At 41.8% G+C, this 21597-nt stretch overlaps 1 protein-coding gene across 1 annotated transcript; it reads right to left on the bottom strand.

The window, feature by feature from the left end:
* Positions 1–34: 34 nt before the first annotated feature.
* Positions 35–21258, bottom strand: AKR1A1 (aldo-keto reductase family 1 member A1). The gene is made up of 9 exons (XM_036387906.2): positions 21083–21258; positions 18752–18847; positions 12412–12531; positions 10520–10671; positions 8367–8562; positions 7566–7765; positions 6464–6536; positions 5444–5530; positions 35–1908 (listed from the first exon to the last, which is right to left on the bottom strand). Exons 2-9 carry the CDS (start codon positions 18839–18841, stop codon positions 1843–1845), a joined length of 984 nt encoding a protein of 327 aa, XP_036243799.1. The 5' UTR covers positions 18842–18847; positions 21083–21258; the 3' UTR covers positions 35–1842.
* Positions 21259–21597: the final 339 nt, after the last annotated feature.

Genomic DNA, 21597 nt, shown 5'->3' with positions numbered 1-21597 from the left:
CTTGATAAGAGGGAGGGAAAAAGTCTTAAAGTCATACAATGAGTACAGAATTTATTTAAACAAGCAAACATGCAAGTGAAACAAGCAAGAAAAACCACTGTCCTTGGCAGGATGACTGCAGTCTGCAGAGTGCCTTCAAAGTACAGTTGCTTACCTAATGATTGCAACAAGAACCGTATTCAAAGTCACCACGTTTGAGTAGAACAATTAAAAAAACCAACAAGAATTTAATTTTCCTTTGGATAAAATGTCCAGTCTAGTAAAGAATCCTAAATGAGGTGGCTTCCTGCACTGAGGCAAATTCATCAGGAATTAGGAAACATTTTACAATGGACCAGGAGTTCCTGAAATTTTGCCTGCAGTTTAGAAGGAGTGATAAATGGGTGTCACTCTTTTTTTTGCAGTTCAGCTGCCCTTTGTGAGGCCCAGGGCAGGAATTACCTGAGAAGGCTTTAACTCAAAATGAATGCATGGATCTGCTATAGGCCTATTGCAAATGAGGGTATCCAAATTAAAGTGTCTAATTCTTTAACTTTTTAACTATTTGATATACAATACTATTTTTCTAATTGCTTGCTACTACCGTGAGAAAAAATTAATCCTATTTAACAGGTAGAGAAAAATAAAGTGTTGATGTTTCTAAGGCCACAGAAACTGTCACCACCAGAGCACAGGTAGGTACTAACACCTCATGCTCTTTGTGCTCAGATGACCAGCAATTCCTTAGGAGACTGACACAAAAGAAAACTGTGCTTAGAGTTCCAGTCCAAGGGTGCATCAGCACTCAGCAAATTAGTCCCTGTCAGGGGAACACAGAGACATGGCCAGTAGGAAAACAGGCACAGAAGGCAAATGACTCACCCTGAGTTACCAGCAGGTCAGTGGTACAGCAGGAGACAGGAGCAGCTCTCCTCAGCATCAACCAAAGACACTTTTTGGCAGCAGCCAAAAATGCAACATTAAAACATTGGGAGCTCTGAAAGGTCTTTGGTCTTACATTACAATTAGGAACTAATTTTGTGACCTTCCAGGACTCAAAATAGATGTCTTTGGTAAAGAAACACTGGACAGCTTCACAGGAAAAGCAGGATGTTTTTCTGCAAGACTTGCTGAAAAGTTCTTGAGGTTTTTGCGATAGGATCAGAGCTGCTGTCAGAGCTGAAACCCAGCACTGTGACAAGCAAGAGAGAGAATTGCCCTGAAGGCCTGCTCCAGGGTCTGCTTTTATTCTGCTCAAATCTACAGGCAAATTAAAAGAAAGAGAAAATTGACAACTCTAGGTCCCAAAAGTACTATGAAGTGGATAAAAGCACTGGGCATGGCTGATTACTTGGTTTTAATGAATAGTTTATGGACATAGTGCAATTGTAGCACCTTTCACTTTATTCCCTCTGTAAAAAATTATTAATAAAGATATCAAGGTTGATGGCTGAGCAATTCTTTAGCCTTAAAAAACTTTCACACCTTCACCCTTTTTTTCCCCTCATCATGGTAGTAACTGAAGTTTTCTAAACCGTTTCACAGTAGTAACCAAAGTAATGCCCTTGTCTGATAACAATGTGTCTGAACTTGACTTAGACTCCTTCACTCTTTATCTAATCTGCAAAAGATCTGATGCCTCCAGGAGCCAGCCAGCAGTCATTGTAATAAATCCATAAATTTGGAACAGAAGCTACAGGATTTCCAGGCAGGAGGTGGATTAGAAGTAGTACATTGTAGAAAACCCACTTGGGAAGGAAGGTTTTCATTTGGACAGTGGCAACTGTCAAAAAATCGTGGCAACAATTACTTTGTGGAAAGGCAATTACTGGAGCATTACTTTAACACCTTATTTTCCAGTAGTTAATAGGGATCATTGAAGGGGTAGTGGGGGTGTCCAGCATCTCTGGCTACAAGCTTTCCATCCACCTGTGAAATAAACAAGACAGACTCAAGTCAGAAAGATAAAATACACTCTTACTTGCAGTTTCAAGTTCTCCATGATTTAGATTTCTAAAACTTTGTATCCCAGAAATCTGGGTCCTCTTAGCCTTTCTTGAAAGAAAAGACACCTTCTGTAGCCTAGAGCAAGAGTCTCTCACTGCAGAGACTGGAAGAATTAGACTAAGGGTAGTTAAAGGCCTTGTGCCTTCTAGGTGTTACTAAGTGTCATAACATGCACACTTCAAAACACTTGATTGGAGTTGGAGCCTTTGTCCATGTTTCCATGATAGAGAAATGCTGGGCTGCCAATTTTAGAGATGGATAAGATGAAACGCATTGAGAGGTTTGTTCAGGGTCATTTACTGAGGCATTAAAAGTGTCACTGAACTCCTTTTATGAACATTTCCACAGAAGACCAACTTGTCCAGCTGTAAAATGGGAGCACTGAAACCAATATTCACAGATAACCAGAGGCTTGGGCTGGCCCAAAAGCAGACGTGGCCATGCAGAAGTCTCAGTTCCTACATCCCTCAAAGCATTCAGATGGACAACTTGCATTTCTGTTGCACCAAGTCCATTGCGACACCCCCAACTTCCGTGTGGCTGAGCTAAAACCTCATCTGTAACTTTTGGGGAAGTCTGGGTGCAGCACTGGCCCACAGCACACACCTCCCCACATGTCAGGCAAGCACCATCCAGCCAAAACTTAAATTAAACAACTAATGCCCCAATAAAAGTTATATTAGAGAAATCCTTGATTTTATACATATAAAAGGTGATGGTAGTGATCATTCGAAGTGTTATGGGCACAGAGGAATTCACAGGGACTTCCAAATCAAGTATCCACTAGCAAGTGCCCCATTAGTTTTGAATATAAAACCTGCATTTCAAAGCGACTGGAATTCCTGCAATGAGCTGTTTAAATGAAAGGAGTCACCTGGGGGCACTGCAGAGCACAGAACAAGGATGGTTACCGTGTAACATTAGACTAACGCTCCGATTAAAATAGAGCTGCAATGAGGCTCTCAGCGGAAGGCAATCTTTAAAACAGGACAGAAGTGTCACAGCAGCTTCAGGTTTCCTCAAGTTCTCTTGAAAACCAACAGCTTCCTCATATTCCTAGAATTCATATTCTTCACTCTCCCCCCAGTTCTGTCCCCCTGCATATTTGTCCACAAAGAACAGGCAAGAATTCTTGTTCACAGCAGGCCAAGACAGCAGCTGCCAGAAGCAATGTTTCACACCACTGATTCCAGTCTACTCCAGGAATGTGAGAGAAGGAGAGGGGGATAAAATCAGCAATGAACACACCTGCAGATCAGCAGTAGCTAACACTTAAAAAGAGATCATGATGTGCTCACTACATTCCTCCTCTCCTGGCCTGACAGTCATTTAAGTTTCACTTAAGTATATTCCTTGGCCAATTATATGTTTCCAAAGGTTTGGATTTCAGATTGGTGCAAGGTAACTTCCAAATTCTATCCAGATAATGAACAGTTAAAAGTAAGAAGCAACTTTGTCTATATGCAGTGTAATAGCCTCCCCTCAGGCTTTAAACATACACAAGGAGGAAGAGAGTGGCACAATTTTAAGAACTTGTGGCTATAGATCAATGAAGTAAAGCCAAGAAGAACTGTCTCTTCAGTTATGATAGGAGCTCTCTTGTCACTGTCATATCACACTTTGAAAACCAAACACTAAGATTCATAGCAGAGATAGGCATGAAAGGTTAGACAGGAATTTTAATTCACAGTTGATGAAAATTCTTTCCAATAAGCCCAGAAGGGATAGGCAGGAGACAAAAGGTTCCATTAGAGATCTTAGAGCTACAGAGCTGTGATTTAACTGCACTCATCTTGTTTCTTCCTGTCTCATTATCTGACAATATGGCAATATCTTTGAAGCCCAGCTGCATCACATTCACCCTTTCTCAAGCTGGATGGGCTGCCACTTTGAACTGCATTTCATCTCTCCTTTGTGAATCCCTGTGATCTGATCAGGTCTCCCAGGTAACAAAAGCACATGAATTATCCCTGGCTCATTCAAGCCAGGCTACATTTAAATGTATTTTGCAGTTTCAAAATAACTTTGTTTGCAGCATGAGTAGCAAAACACTTGAAAGAAAAGTGTTGTCAGCAGCAGGTGTGCTTGTCAATGCCCCATTCTCACAGATCAGCAGCTAAGCTGCTTGTTTGGTATACAGATTCCTGATCCATAAACACAGAGAGAATTTTGGCTGCAGGGATGTGAAGGTTTATATTTATGCACACATACAGTTAAAAGGATGGCCTTGAGGCTCATGTAAGCATGACAAACAGTGAAAGCTGTAACACGTATCTACCCTTGATATGAGACAATCATTCCCACACATTCACAGCTTCTTTTCCAACTTGGGCTGGTCACTGATATACTCTCAAGCATTCAAAAAACCCACAATGATAAATCCTGAAGAAAAGCTTTCTCCAAGGAATTCCTACAGCCAGAAGACACTACTGAAGGATAATTTACAGGCAAAGCACTGAAGAGGCCAGACTGTGCCTAACAGCTCCCAAATTTGCTGAGATTTCCTGTATCTGTACAGTGTAGTGTATGGCACAGAAGGGATAAATCACTTCAGTTTCATTATAGCACAACTACAACAACTTGTTACAGTTGCCATATCCTGGCCAGTGATGTATACCAGGAACAGCAACAGCTTTCTGTTGTAAAGTCAGAAGCAGGACAAGAAGAAATGAGAAACACTCTAAAGACAGGAGATAACAAGGCATTTCTTGGCATTTTGCAATGAGGGAAAAGGAAAAAGTTTAGTTCCTCTAATGTAATAAAGACCAAGGGGACTTCAATGCTTACAATGCAGCAGCTTCTCTAAAAACAAACTGGCATCTGCTAGCACATGAGGCAAGAGTTCGTGTGACACAGTAAATTACTGATGCTGAAAGATGCTGCAGCTAATGGATTTGGGAAGAAAAAATAGAACAGCCTAATCCAAACTCCTTACATTGGAGAAAGGTCATTACAACAGATTCTGAAAAGGGAGACATGCAGCAGAGAGGAGGGGATGAATTCCCTCATGTAACTTCCACCATGGATGTGGAGAAGCAGCAGCACCCTGAGTCTTCACTGATCTTAGAGGTTATGGTGCAAAGTTGATAGTGACAGCTGGCACAAGGAGTACTTCTAGAGGAATGCCATGCTTGGACTTAGAAGAACAAATCAGCAGGAGTTTGGTGAGATTTGAAGATGAGCAACTTGCCCATCTGACTTAAAGACCCATGGGATCAGTAAAGAGAACTCAAGAGAGAGCCACCCATGTCCAAAACACAGGACAAAAGTTTTCAAACAAGCTGCCTTTTCTGTACCCAGCTTTTGAAAAATTCTTTCATCTTATATACCCTAAGAAGATGCAGTGTTCTTATGAGTCAGTAGCTCTGATGGGAACACTAAAGAAACAAAACTGTAAAAATCCCAAGTGGTGGCCATCTGCACATAATGAAAACTATTAGAAACACAAGAAATTTACCGTAATCATTGGCACGATGTAACGCCAGTTTTTATTCAGGTTTCCAATGTGGCTCATCTCCTCTGCTGTGAGGCTGAAGTCAAACACCTGAGAACAAAAGCCAGAGGCTTTACTCAATAACCATAGGTTGCCATCAGTTTGTTTTCTGCTAATAAATGTGAAATTGCAATTATAACAAACACCAAAGCAAAGGCTTAAAGTCTGAGCTGTTCACACACCTTCCAGCTCTAAGCTTACACTGGTACTGCACAGTGCTCCACCACTAAGGTAGAAAGCAGTGGGACTGTTTCTCACAGTAAGTGCTGCCTATTCAATAAATATTCTGTTTCCATGTAGATCTATACCTCAAACAACTGCAGAATTTATAGGAATTGGCTGAGATTTCTAGCAGCACGCTATATGCCAGAATTCAGATTAATGGGTGTAATAACAGTTACATGAAAAACTCCTTACTTAAAAACAAGTATGTAACCAGCCAATCTTTATGAAAAAAGATCCAAGGAGGTGATTCAGAAACATCCCTCAAGATTATTTAAAGTCAGGGTTTTCAAATAATTTCTGAAGTCTCTACTTCAGAGCAGAAGTGAACCACACTTACTCCTTCAGCATCACTAGAATGGCAGTTTGCTGGAGAAGTACTCACCAGACCTCACTTGCAGGATAGAGCAACTATTACTCATAAATAAGAGTCACTGAGCGTAGTTTGAAGACTCCCTGTTTCAATAAATTTGCATCTCAAAAAAATTTAAGTACAGATTTTTCATTTAGACCTCTACAAAGTACATTCTTTACCTTCTGATAACAAGACTGTGCATGTGCACATTACACACACACACTGAGTTGCTTAAAACACATCCTTTGTTTCCAAAAAGCATCTTTACCCTCCCTCCCCAGCATGTGCATACACTGATGAACAAGTATGAACCAAGTGCCTCAGCTTGCTGCTCTGCAAGTTGTAGGGCAGTATAGCAGTTACTCACATGGAAAGGGCATTTCTGAAACTCCTCCATTTCAGCTTACCTGCAGATTCTGCTGAATGCGAGCAGGAGTGACACTCTTGGGAATGACAACCACTTTACGCTGCACTTGCCATCTGCAAGAGGAGGTGAGAGACTTTGTCTGTGTGTGCAGTCCAGGGACAACAAGTATTTATTTTGGTTGAGTAATAATCTCTGGCAGCAGAGATGCCACTCCTGTGAAATAAAAATCTCCACAGGAGTGACATAGCCCTGCATTGTATTAGGACCTGGTAGGTCCAAGCTCAAGCAAGACAGTAACAATTGAATTAATCAGAGAGGGGAAGATGTTTGTGCCTTGGAACAAGCACCCAGGTTTCAACTGTTTTAACCTAAAAGCCCAAGAAACAGTCAGAAAAAAATACTTAGGCATTTCAAGCAAGTTCTAACCTGACAACCACTCAGAAACTAAATGAAAACCCAGATCCCTAAAATGCCTATCTAGTGGCTTGAGCACAAAATCTTGAACACATTCTGCTCTCTGGGTAACGTGCTACTACCCAAGACTGTGGTAGTGATACTGATGGATAAAAAGCCAGTCAAGAAAAATGAGGATAGAAATCCAATTTTAGTTTACAAGGTGCTGATCACATTCTGGCTATCACTCAGTCACTGTAATATCCAGTACCTGGCTATATAAAAACAAAACAGCAAATAGTTCTTCAGTGCAAAGGAGGCAAGTCTTTTCCTCAGCCCCTCTTCCTGGGAGCCCACCTGAGTGCAGAAGCAAGCACTAGAGGCTTCAGGGAACCAGCCAGATGCAAATTCAGTGGGGAGCACTCAGATATGGTACACTGCTGCCTTAACTGTCCTACTGCTATTTCCCAGCAGAAAAGGTACTGTCCCAGACATGGCAACAGTCCATGTGAACTATCTCAGACATGGATCCAGGCCCTGAATGGACCCTCTGATCTAGCCTAGCTGCCCTAAGGCAGGACCAACTCTACCAGTTTTGTAAAACAAGCACCAAGTGGGGTTTGCTTTTGACACTCCCTATGATTTTAACCCCTCCTTGACAAACTTTAAGTAGATTCCTTCTAGCCCGTATGTTTTGCTTGACTGAAGGCTGTGTCCCAAACACCACCTCTCTCACAATTATTCTGTACCTGAGGACAATCTGTGCAGGTGATTTGCTGTATTTTTCAGCAATTTTTTTGACCCCAGGTTCCTCTAGCAGCACAGGCTCATCCGGGTGTTTCCACATGCGATCTGGAGAGCCAAGGGGACTGTAGGCAGTGACCACCAGTCCTCGCTTCTGGCAGTGAGCAATCAGCTCGTTCTGAGCTAGGTAAGGATGGCATTCCACCTGTTAAAATGACCCACAATGAGTGGCTACAGAACAGATACCAACATACAATGAAGTAAACAGGAAGTCAAGCACAAAAGAACCAAACATATCACAGGAGTTTATTCCAGATTCCAGAAAACCTTATGAGGATAAGGTTTAAGTTAACCTTAGCAACTCAAGTCACTACCAGGAGAAAGAAGTGTCTGGTAGGCTAAGCTTATAGGAAACAAAGAACAGATTACCTAAGCTTGGTGCTGGACTTTGCCTTGGTACCAAAGAGATCATCCAACAAGCAAGGAATTTCTATGCAGTAGGGATTCAAATTACTCCCTCACAATCTTTCCTTTTACAGACTAAATTGTTCCTCACATGGAAGATTAAGTCTTCCAAAGACCTGTTTATCTAAGCAGGTATAAATGCCCACAGAACATGGGTGTAGACTTCCTTTCCAATCTGCCCGGAAAGACAGCCTCTGTGTGCCTGCTCCTGCAGAGCTGGCTATATTCTTCCCTGCAAATAAGAAGCTGCACCTCTTGTTCTAAACACACGACATTGGTTTGCAAATTCTTCACTCTTATGGACAGATAGGAAAGGTATTTGTCTCCTTTATCCACCTTACCTGGAGCACAGCTGGCTTCACAGTAGCCACACTTAGCACATCATCAATCTGCCGACTGTTGAAGTTTGACAGCCCAATGGCTTTCACAAGACCTTTCTCCACCAGTTTCTCCATAGCCTTCCAGGTCTCCTTATAATCAATGTAGTCGTAACGCATCGTGTTATCGGGATTCTTTGGGAAGAGATTGTCCCCTCGTCTACAGCATCAAAGGTGAAGTGTAAGTACATGCACCAAATTATTTTAGTTCTTCACTCAAAGAAACCTTCCTCACAGTAGTCTTAAAAGTTTCTACATAGTCTGAAGGAGAGAGTACAAACTGAATGAATCTGTTCAATTCCATTACATGACTTAACCTATAAGCAGTTATTACACAAGACAGTCTTTCCTACATAAAGTTGTTACACAGCACTTTGAAGTACTCACCTATACAGCAGTGACTACAGAGAACTGATAAACCACTGTACACACAGCAGCAGCGCTTTGCACACTTTGATCCCCATAAAACAGCTGATTTAGGGAGCAGCAACTCAGAGGACGGCTTGAAGTTGCTACCAAATGGATCTGGGTTTAAGAGCTATCTAGGAGAAACTGTTTTCAAAGGATACTGGCCTTCCCACTCCCTCTGGACTCTGTAGCTGTGTCACTACTCAATACCAACACAGATTCTCCCAGAAGTCTTAACACGTACATGTTGTTTATAGGTTGGGTGTGTTTCCTTCCAATTAGTCAACACATTAAAAAAAATATATATATATATATCACCATAATCACCACAGGACTCTGGTAGCTCAGCAATGAGACTCTTACAGTGCTCTAGCTCAGCAGTGAATGGTGTGAGAAACAGCAGTACTTGGAGACAAGGGGAGATGGTTCTTCATGTCACTGGTAAATCTAGAACCAGAAATAACTCTGAAAGCCTTATGAGCTCCCAAGTCAGAAGAGCAGCTTCATATGTCAAGAGTACTGTATTAAGTGAGAATAATTTTCAAGACCTAAAGGCACTGTGATTTTCACCTGGAAGTCTGTTTTAATTTTTCTGTAAATAACATTCCTTAGCTTAGCTCCCAATGCAACTGACATTGTAATAAGCACACATTAAAACAGTTACATAGAAATAATGGAAAACTGCAGAATATAGTGTTTCCAATGAGAAAAGAAATGAAACTACTTTATTAGATTGTCAATTATGTCAACAGTGCCACAATATAGTCTAAATTTAAATATTAGTACTATCTAAATGTACATAATTTGTGTTCCGTGTCATTATCAAAGCAACGTTTGATGGGGCAGTTTTTTTCAAGCAAAAGAAAAGCAAACCTGTTGCACAACAGAAGGAATTTTTACAAGCTCTTCCTCCAGACCAGTTCTAGTTAAAAACACTTCCTCATTCTGTTATGCTGAGGAATATATTTGTACTTTGAGCATCTTGCATCTTATCATTAGTGTATAACATTTGTAAAATTCACTTCATATGACAAGGAGGAGAAAAAACATCCTCAGATTTGCAGAACAGAGGCCCCATAAACAAAGGGCTTGAGTGAAGACTCCATGCAAACCTTTGGCAAGGAGATTTATTCCTCCTGCCTTTTTTTGATTGTAGTTGGCTGGGGAAACAACTACTTCCACATCTACAAGGAAATAGAGTATGGAACTGTGCTTGTCATGGGATTGTAGGATAAGTGCATTTAACACTTAACTGGAAAGCTTGCTTGTCTCTTATTTCCTCAAATCATAGAATTACTGCAATTTGTGTCATAAGAAGACAATTCACTTCCACCTCATACAGATACCACCACGATACTGCATGTGCTTGTCCACTCCAGTACAGTTAATAACAAGTAAAAAGTGTTATCTTTATGAAGCACTTAATTCCCATTTTCCAGATCAGGACAACTAAGGCACAAAGCAGTTCTGGTATTTTCTCAAGGTTACCAGGTAGGTCAATGGCAGAACCAAGAACAGCTGCTACACTTCTCCAGTGCCTAGATGAAGACACTAGACTGTTTTAAACTTTAAACACCAAAAAACACCTTGCAGGCAGCATAAACAGGAAGAAATCCACAGCTCAGAAAGAACATCCTCAGGATATAACATGAGCCACTTATGTAAAACTGGTGTTTCTGCATTCTGTGCCCTCTGCATCTAGAACTTACTCAAAGGCATGAGGCCAGTGCATGAGGTACAGGTCCAGGTAATCCAGTTTCATATCTCCAAGTGTTTTCCTCAGTGCTGGCTCTACATCTTCTGGGTGGTGCTTGGTATTCCAGAGCTTTGATGTTACAAACAGGTCCTCCCTTTTAATAACCTTCAAGAAAGGAAGGAGACCATAATGTACTGGAGCAAGTTCAGAAGAGAATTGCAAGAATTCCCCAATTAGTTTTAAAACAAAGAGAACAATGGAAGTTTTGTGGTTTGTTATGTTTGTTGTGTTTTTTTTTTTAAAGGTAACTCATGGAACCTAAAAATTAAACCTTTCAAAAATATACTGGATGGAGACGAGCCAGAAAAATACACACAGTGGCAAGTCTTAAAGTATATCAAATACTTTAGCAATTAGAAGTTTTGAAAAACAAAAAAATTTCTTTCCACATACTCACTCTTCCAAACCTTCCAATTCAAGGGTTAAAGCCATTACTAAGTGTGATGTGGCCAAAAGAAAGATTACTCAGCTTATTCATATGTAAATTTTCAAATTTCCATTTAACAATTCACATTTTCCAGGTTCAACCAGCTAACTTACTTTACTCATCACAAGCTAAAAACCAAGATTGCTTCCTGTGGAAAGAGCGTGGGAAAATAATCAGAAGATTGCCCAAACCTCTGCATTGGAGTTTCTAGGCTATGGAAGGAACACACTAAGAACAGAGAGCCCTGGACCCTGTGCTGGAAGGGTAAGAACCAGAAACAAAACAATGGAGAACTGGTTATCTAGAGAGCATAAAATACAAAAAGGAGATCACATTGGGCAAAAAGAAGCACAGAATTCCATCAGAAAGGACACTTCTCACTGTCTCATGTCTGATAAAACTTCAGTCAAGTCTATTTTGAAGAATTTTTGAATTTTGAAGAATTATTAATTCCTTAGTTTCTCTCTTCCAACTATTCAATTATTTCTGTGTTTCACACAACGATGTTGTGTTTAGAAGGAAGATATTTAAAAATTTTTTTTAAAAGAATTTTGATTCAAATTCTAGTTCTAAGTTAACTAGCTAATATGAACTGAACAAAATGCTTCCCATTGTTACCACACCTAATAGGGAGGAATGCCTGGGGCAAGCTGAAAACAGCCTCTCTCAAGCACATAACCATGAGATTGCCCTAAAGCCAAGGCAGGAGCAGCAGGAAAGCAAGAACATGAAAACTTCCTTTCCATGAGCTGTGAGGCTGTACAGGTTATCCTTTCAGTCCCTTCAGGGAATAAATTTAAGATTCCACCTCAGCTCATGCATAGGAATGCCTGTCACATTACATTATACTTAGCCCTCAAACTCTCAGGTGCAGATCTGGAGTCACATTTATGAGCCTTTCATGTGCAATCACTGTTTTAAAAAATTAAAATTCACCACATTTACTCACTTATATTTTATCTATAACAAAAAACCTACAGTTGATATTTTATCAATAACCAAAAAAACTAAATTTGCTGTGGCTATCCCCCATTGCATGCTAGACTGCAAAGTCAGGGTAACTTTTCATATAAATCATGACAAATATTATACATTATAACTAATGATTCTGGGAATCCCCAAAGAATCCAAATTGGGATACTTTGTTAAGGGAAAAGGAGCAGGAAGAGGAAAGAAAGCACCACCACCACCAAAAGCATTTTCTGTAGCTTCCATCCAAATATCCCTGACAATCTTCCGTCCCCATGACAGCCAGGAGGGTTCTAAGAGGAGAGAAAGCCCTCTCTCATGCCTTCTCCTGATAAACAGCAAACAGCTGGGGGAGACCAGCAGGCAAAGCCACAACTGTGAGCCTCCCAGGGGACAGCTGTAAGCTTTGGCACAGCACACAGTGAGCAGGGCAGTTCCTGTGCTCTCACCTTGCTGGGCCCCACACACTCCTGGAAGGCCTCCCCGATCTCGGCTTCGTTGCTGTAGGCGGCTGCGCAGTCGATGTGGCGATAGCCCACGCTGAGGGCGTGTTTCACTGCCTCCTTCACCTGCAAGCACAAACACACTGCCCATGCAGCCACTGAAATGGGATGTGGCACTGGGGAAAAGTTAAAGAATGCTAAGAGACTTGGTGAGGAACATCCCCCAAAAAACACAGACCTGTTTAAGGTCATGAGATTCAAACACAAAGATCTGGAGTTTCTGTGGCGTGGTCCTTAGGGAGGAAGAGCAAACTGCTGGCAGGCACTCCAAGAGGAACAAGCAAATGGATTGTGCACACAGGGCCAGCATGCAAGAATGTAATGTACCAGGTAGAACAAATCCCTACTCTTCACTACAGTTGTTACACTTTTCTTAAATATAAAATGAGCTATAAGAAGCACTTTTCAAATAAGTCATGGCTTAGGAAGACAACTTTTCTGACCAAAGTGACAAATCAACATCAAATTTGGATTATACTTCCTCTTGCCCAGTAAAGAAACAGTCTGGCTTCTAACTCCAAACTCACCACAGTTTGAGTTTGGTTCAGCCACTCACACTTAATTACCAAGACAATGCTCTTTTATGAAACGTTTTTCTTTCTTGTCTCATAATTGCACAACAGCAAAAGTCATGCTGCTGGGATACTCCTGATGATGCTCACAACTTTACATTCTGCTTTCAACATTGCTGACAATGAATGTGTTGCCAACAGCAACACAACTCTTGCTCCATATTGTCACACAAAAGCCAGAATGGTTTTTGGAAACCAAGGCACGTTACTTCAAATCTGATTTTGAAAGCCCTAATGAAGCACAAGCTTCACAAATATCTTCTCATGGGGGCCTCAGATATGAAGCAAGTCTAGAAACCAGAAGGAAACACAGAATGGCATGTTTGTGAGGACTCCTAAGGAGCTTTTGAAAAAAAGACTTTCTATAAATGATTGCAAGAATGAAGAATTACTACAGTTGCCAGTGTAATCATCATCTCCCATTAGGCTGATGACCATTTAATAAAATCTATTTCATTTAACTTCCAGTGGACAGTTAGCACACATTCTCTCTAACATCTGTCCTTCTGAAATACTACAGAAAGAATAATAAACCCCATCTGTACAGGGATTTCTGTACATTGCACCTCACTAACTTGTCTCTCAAGACTGTGGGAGACTAAATTACCCTGTGTATAAGGCTTGATGCAACAGGGCCATAAATGTTAAGTGAGATCACACCTCTCTTGAGATTAAAAAAATATATTGACAAAGGCTAGAGGGCTTTGATTCAAAACTTAAAGTATCAGCATTTTCCAATTTAAAGCTGACAAAATTAGGAATACCAAGCAAAGGTGTTTATAGTCCTACTTTCAGATGCTACAAAAAGGCAATGGAGAATCAAATGTGAGAGCTCTCTCCTGCTGGTGGATTTGATTTGTTTTTCTTGTCAAGAAGTGCAGTAAAAGCAGACACAGGATATTCTGACTACATTCTTTGGCATTTTGAGAGGAAAACTGGAGTGTAGCTCAGTTTCCCTTAGCCAGGATGACAAAGCACTTCTATTACAGCAGTGAACTCCTCCTTTCTCTAGCAGGATGGTACTTACAGTCCTTGTTTCACCTGACAAAGACATTTCTCAGGTCACTACAAAATCAAGGGCAGGGTAATCCTGAAATCACTTGAGACATAGTAAGGGCTTTTAAGACTCAATATCTATCCTCCAAAAAGATGAGATTTGTGGAGAGGGACAGAAAAAAACGTTCTGTGTCTGGAACCCCCTATCTCCTGTATCAGATTAATACTCTTTTTTAATCAAACAGGCACAAAGTTTACCATAAATGAAAGTAGGCACCACTCACAGAAAAACAGTGATAAAGCACTCCAAACATGTCTTTGCAAAGAGATCAACAAGAGGCTGTATTTTTTTATCAGCATGTTTTGAGAAATTTCTAGCACTGAAGAACTGGAACTGATAATTTAAATAAGGTTTGGAGCTGACAAAAATAATCTGTATTTGGGTAAGCTATTCCCAGCCTACTAAGACATTTCAATGTGAACTGAGAGCTCCTGTTCCACACAAAAGGCAAACAATTGAGAGGAAACATGCAAAAAAAAAGGCTATTTTTGGAGGGGAAAAATAATAACATATAGATGTACGTTTTTAAAAAAGTACTTTTTTTAACAAGAAGTTCTGTATTTTTGAGATTAGCTTTAGAGAGGTATATGCATTTCATGGTAGGGGGTAGAGAACAAAAACACAACAGAGGCAGTTGAAGATATGCCTGTGGGTATTGTTGTTGTGAAGTACAAATAGCCAAAGGATCCTTCAAACTTTCCATATATTCTTTAGTTTAGCCTGTCAATACTGCTATGAAAGGAACAATTAGTGAGTTTACTTTGTATTAGGCAAGTTGAGTCTCACAAGTGACTCAAGTGACTCACCAATCCATCCCCACAGAACTAAAAAGTTAGGTTTTACTAAAAGTACATCTGAATGGATCTTTAGGCATCTTCCAGTCTACCCTCAAGGCCCTCAGCTGGGCAGAGTAAATCCAGACCACTCCCACACACATTTGTCATAGCCCTTCTTGTGACAGGCAGTCTATTCCAATGCTTTGAAATCTTTCTGCTCAAAGTCTTTTAGACAACTCATATAGATGGCCCTGATGCCACATCCCATTCCTCCCAGAGATGAAATTCACAGCTTGCCCTTTGTGAGGGCTTTTCCCACATTTGCAAAGTGCACAGCTCCTCTCACACCTCTCTTGACCACATAACTGCAGGTGCTTCCCCCTTTCATCACAACTCACCTTTCCCAAACCTTGCATCTCTGTTGCTGCTGTCTCATCAGCTGTTTCATGCCTTTCTTCAAATGGTTTGCCCCAAAACAGACACAGGTATTGCAGTTGGAGCCTCATCCTCCTCCACTTTATAGCAAAGTCCAAGGAACTATAGTCCCATCTAAACACTCCAGTAAGGGACTTGGTCTTGTCACCCACCTTCTTTTGAAGATGGATGAACACAATATCAGTAGCAGATTCAGATACAATCTGTAAGTCCCCATTAATTATAATATTCATTACTAGATTTCCAATTCTTCAATTTGCCTCTCCCAAGGTTAAAAAACTAACAAGCCATCTTTATACTTCCAGGCAACACACAGTTCAAGTGAATCAGGAGCCTCTTGTGCACAGTCCCAAGCCAATATGAAGAGATTTCCACTCTTAACAGTTCGATACTACTGGGAAAGAAAAGGCTCTGACCAGCCACCCCTGCTTCCTGCAAAGTTGACACATTTTAGCAGTTATTTTGCTGAGAGGAAGTAGGAAAAAAACAATCACAATCAGTGCACGTGATGTTCAGATGCACTATGACCAGAACCCAAGCGCTGCTGTATCACAGTTTCTAAAAATTGCATCAAAATTGGCTGAAAAGGAACTCACACCATGAGATAAATAATGCCAATTTAAAAGGTGGTGTTCCCTAAAATAAAGAGGTTTGCCTCTTATCCTTCAAATGTTGACTATAAGTCCCTTCCTCAAGAGCAGTGAATTTTTCGTGCCCGTAACCAGGATTCTCTGTACTAACAAATTTCAAGAACTAAACATTCTCCCCTGAAGCTGCAATCCTGTCACAAGACACCCTGTCTGACTGGTTTTCTGAGGTGCACTTCTCCTCGGTTTTTCCAAGGTTTCACACAGAAATACAAACCCTGTGTCTCCCTGTCCCACAGAACCAGCCTCTGCCACTCAGGTTAGGCTGCTCATCAGGTGGGGATCAATCCTCCAGGTTGAAAGCATGGCTCACTTGAGAGAAGAGAACAAAGCATTAAAGGATTACAGCTAATCCAGCTGCAATATCAAAAAGCACAGTACTGATATTCTTGATATTCCTGTCTGAATGGATTTCTCTTTGAACTGATTCATGCTGCCAGTTCATAAATTTCTGTACTGTGCTCCCTTCCATTCAACAGCCCTCCATCATATCCCTATGGAAACATGCAAAACAAATTTCTCTTCTAGCACTTGATCATGTAAAACACAAAACATCCTATTATTTTATATGGTGTCAATCCTATAAAATCCTTTCAACATGGAATTAGATTCAATTATTTTCCCCCTATTAATATCTAGGAAACTGGGACTGCAATGACACCTTTGTACTGGACTGCTAAGATCTGTCTACAAGGTCAAGGCTTGTTTACAGTCAGGAACAGTAAGAGCAGTAATAAAGAAATTACTCAAGCTTGGCAAGGGAAAGAATTACAATCTGCAAAATATTTACCCGAAATAATTTAAAAGCCATCCATTTCCACACTTACTTCTAATGCAGCACTTGAACAAAAGAGCTGTTGATAAATAGCCTCTACTTGGAAACAGTTAAATCAAATTTAATCAATGCTAATTCTTCTGCTTCTTTGGGTTTTTGGCCCCTAGTCTTTAATTCATAATAGCAGTTATTATCCCTGAGCTACATCATGGCTTTTTAAGGGTAAATCATCTGGACACTGCCAAATTGCTGCTATGCCCCTGAATTTTCAAAACTGGTAAGCAGAAATTCATTTATTCCATAGGAATAGCAGCAACTTCTGTAACTCTGGCCCTTTCCACTGCACTTCCTAGATTTTGTCTTCAATACATTCTACAAGGAAGTCTTTGAAGACAGCAGATATTCCAAAGAAGTGACTCCCAGTGACTTCCAAGGAAACACAGAGAAGATGGCTGGATCCTGTGTGGGGTTCAGCTGCCAGCAGCACTGCTGATTATGGCAAAATCCAACTGAATTAGGTTTAAATTATGCACAAACAGGATCTGTCCTGGTTCCTTTCTAAAGCCACACGTTTTTCAGAACAATTAGTTCACAGAATAAACAACACATTCATATTTTGTTTGTTTCGTTTCAGACATTTGCTTTAGACAAAGCATACTTAACTGTTTTGAGTGCACAGAAATTAATCCATTGAGTTTGTGCATGTTAACAAACTTAATTCAGCTGTCATTTGATGTTTTAAATGGCAAAGCTGCACATTCACCCTTTTCCTCATTTAAGAGGTTGACTGAGCTCTCACACCAACTCAGCTTCCACATTAGTACAACTATTCCCAACAGATCCACTGTCCTGACAGTTGTTTGGAGAGGAAAACCCACAGTAAAATGGCTCTGAATAGATTTAATTTTCATAGCTTGTTTCCCACCTTTTCTTCTAGCTGCCACAAGAGAATTGCATGTCTTGAGAAGAGTTTTAACTTTCCCTCTCAGTCATGAGCACAATGTCATCCAACACACTCCAAAAAACACCTTAAAGCTCACACACAGGAGTAGCAGTGAGACATCCATTTATTGCACAAACATAAAGTGGTGTGCATAACCCAGAGAAGCTGTGGATGCCCCATCCCTGGAAATGTTCGAGGCCAGGGTGGATTGACCTCTGAGCAACCTGGTCTAGCGGAAGGGTCTCCCTGCCCACAGCAGGGAATTGGAACTAGATGGTCTTTAAGGTCTCTTCCAACCCAAACCATTCTGTGATTCTACAATTCTTTGAATACCAGCTAGGAATTCCACCAAGCAGTGGACATTACCTTTCACAGGAAGTACATACAATTTCTTCCCCAAAAAATGTATCTTTTAGCTAAAATGAAAGAGATACAAAAAGACAGACAAAGGGGAGAAGCATTACAATAGCAGGCACACCATGGAGCACATAAACATTCCCACAGGCTGTTTGTAGTAACACACAGAATTGTTTCCAATTGTTGCCAATTCAATGCATTCAGAAGCAGAGTGAATGTCTAATGATACATGAGCCTTCTTATTCTGAAAGCAGGCTGACCCAAGCAAATTCTTTGTTTTCCTGCTAACCATTGGCTGGCTGCTGGAACAGGACTTAATACAAGAACAACTTGAGTTTCTGCCTCCCAAAATAATGCTTTCTGCTGAGTCATCAGCCTAAGCCAGAGGGGTGTCTGGTCAGACCGGCAGCCTGAGGACTTGCCAGTGGAAGAGTCCAGCACCACGTTATAGAAACACCATTCACTGGTCTTCTTCTGGGTTTATGTCCCAGAGCTCCACTGCCCAAGGCCAGGGCTAACAAGTCTGAAGGGATCTTCCTTTCTGGAAAGATCTGCTGTCTTTGTCCCTTAGGCTTTAGTCACGCACATACATACATTCAACTCCAGTGGACTCAAGACTAGAACAGCTCAAGCAAAGGATACAGGCCTCAGATCTGGGACCTTCAGAAAAAGTGCACAAGCACACATACTAGTTGAGAGCACAGTATTATTGTTCCCTGCTTACTTGGCCACGGTCACTTTTCCAGGTTCCCAGTCCCACGAGAGGCATCTTCTGCCCAGTGTGGAGTGTAACGAAGTCACATGTTGCAGGCATTTTTGCCTAAGGAGTAAAAAGAACAAAGTTTTGCAGCAATTCTTTAAGTTGCAACAATTTACCTTTTCTGCTCACAGTGGCAAAGTTTTTTCATCAGCAAAGGAAGGGCTTACAGCATGTCTCAACATCCTCACAATCTATGTTTCTGCTCAAACAGTTAAAAAGAAACTGCAGTCAGGATGAGCTCCAAAGCTGGCTAGCTGATTTCAGTTACTTCCTAAGCTCTGCTGCATCCAAAAAACAACAAAAAGCAACAAAAATAACCAAGAGTGGAAGAATGCAATGCTAGTTACATCTGAGTATGTAGGAGGAATGGATGTTCTCAGAGTTCAGCATCCACATAGCACACTATCCCAAAATAGGTCTGCTTTCTCAGTATTGTCATTTTCCTCACATAATTAGGTCTCAGCTGATGGATGTGTTCACACAGAGTTTATGCTTCCAATTTCTTGCTTAGCTTCTCAAGTCACACTTTTGTAGATTTAATAGCAGATGCCAGATAGCACACTTGTTTTTCAGACATTCAGGAGCTGTTGGAGTGATCCTGACCTGAAGGCCATTGTACACCAAGGGGCTGGGGATCCCTGTGACAGTTAACCTGAGTAGATCCAGGCTCATCTTGTGCTGCACTCCACGCCCAGCCTGGTGCTGTGGGATGCACAAGCTGCAGGATAAGCTCAGCAGCAACCTGTAACAGCAGTCTGCAGGTCGCTGACACTTTGTACCTGCAACTATGCTACCTATGTATCATGCCTTTATCTAAAAATGCAGGAAGTTCTCTGGCAAGCATCCTTTCTGTCTGACAGCAGAAGTGATGAATAAAGGTGTTTTCTTGTAAAAGAATCCCCAGCAGCTCAAATGACCAAAACAGGGTAACCCCTGCTATGGACAGGGTCTGCACACTGTGCTGCGTGAGATCTGCCCAATGCTGCACAAGCTGGGGCTCCCAGCACCTGAAGGGGTGCACAATCATCAACACTCTCCTCCTTCTTTAAAGGGTTAGCTCTAAAAGCATCATTTGAGATGATACCTTAGAGTCTGAGTGCCTTTCTTGTCAGGATTGTAAGGGCCAGCACCTCCCGGTGCAAGGCAATCATGACACTGAACTAATAGCCCTGGATTTGTGCTGAACTAAATCCAGCTATTGGTGCTGGAGACAATCACTGGTGAACCAAACTGCAGGTGTACATCTGTTTTATTGGGGTAGGAGATCAGAGAAGACAGGGTGATGGTGCCAACAGTATTCTCTTCTACTCTGAACTTGCACAGCCATTTTGTAGCCAGCTACATGCAAGTGGGTGCTGTTCACCTGAATTTAGTTGCCTAAATAAAGACATCTTGCATCAAGCAACACAACTAAAAATGCAAGGCTTTTTCATTCACTTTGGTCTATAATACAAATAAGATACCAACTGTATGCTTTACACAACCATGTTATGCAATCATCTTACAGGTAAGAGTTCATCCCAGAAGACAAGGTACACGTTTAATCAATAACTAGCATCAGCACATTTTTTAAGAACCATCTTGCTTCATGTAGGATTGGACATTAACACCACAGAGAGATTTGAACTATAGCCTCTGGAAGAATGGAACACATCAGAATGGCAGACACTGGAAAAAATATGTTAATTAATACTTTCCACTCAGATTCTTCCCTAAAATAGGGAATTTAGGAGAATCACACTTATGATGCTAGCCATAATTATTCAGTTCATTAAAAAGCTGAAAACCTCTTCTTAGAAGGGCAGAGATAAACACAAACATAAAAGCAAACTAATTTTGGACAAGTAAGATATGGTTATGGAATAGCATCACCAATCTACTGCCACATTCACATAAAGGGATTAAAGCTCAGAGTAACTCAGGGACAGTGTAAGGCTGAGAGAATGCATCAATAACTACAGTAATGCAAACTACCCCGGTTCATCAACCCGCAGCTACAGCTCATTTTTAACCTAAAGCAACGAGTCTTTAGCAGTAAAGCAACCATAGCTATACATGCCATTAATATGTATAGAGATGCAAATAGGTACATATTAGCAATACTTAAATCGCTGTAGCCGAGCAGCTTCTGCCGCACAGCTCGGGGATAACCCCTCTGCATTCTGACTCCCCAGAGGGGCCAAGCGCGCCCCCCTGCCCCTTATCGGGGCGGCGCAGGGCGCGCCCGCCCGGCGCGGGGGGCGGGGGAGGGCTGATAAGGCGGCCCCGGAGCCCCCGCAGCGTTCCCGCACTCACCGCCGGTACCGACCGCTGCTACCGCCGTTACTGAGGCCGCTGCTCCGGCTGCTGCCCGGCCCTTCCGCTTCCGCCGGGAACGCTCCGCAGGCCGCGGGCTGGGGCAGCGCGGGTGCCGCTGGCGGGTTCAAATGTGAAAGTCCATCCGTGGGGGTTTAGCGCGGCTGAGCTGCCCTCACGGCTCTGCCCCCGGCGGGGCTCCCCGGCACCGACCCATCTTGTTTCTCATCGGGTTTGCCCCGCTGATCTCCTGTGCCCTCCCGGCCCGGTTCCCGTCGGGAAGCTCAGGCCGCCCCAGCCTCGCCGCTCCCGCCGAGCGGTGAAGCGATAAATGCGATGGGCACCACACGGGGGGAAGCGACAAAAGACGGCTCCGGCCCATAAATTCGACAAGAAGGGTTTGCATCTCCCTAACTGCTGTTTGTCGTGGCCTCTTGAAGCCGTTTCTACTTGTAGGAATACCAGCTATACCCAGTTTTATTTGCAGACCTGTATAACAGGAATCCAGGAAAAGT

Source organism: Molothrus ater, chromosome 9 (genome assembly GCF_012460135.2).
Source record: "Molothrus ater isolate BHLD 08-10-18 breed brown headed cowbird chromosome 9, BPBGC_Mater_1.1, whole genome shotgun sequence".
Taxonomy (NCBI): Eukaryota; Metazoa; Chordata; class Aves; order Passeriformes; family Icteridae; genus Molothrus; species Molothrus ater.
This window is presented reverse-complemented; position numbering and strand designations above follow the sequence as displayed.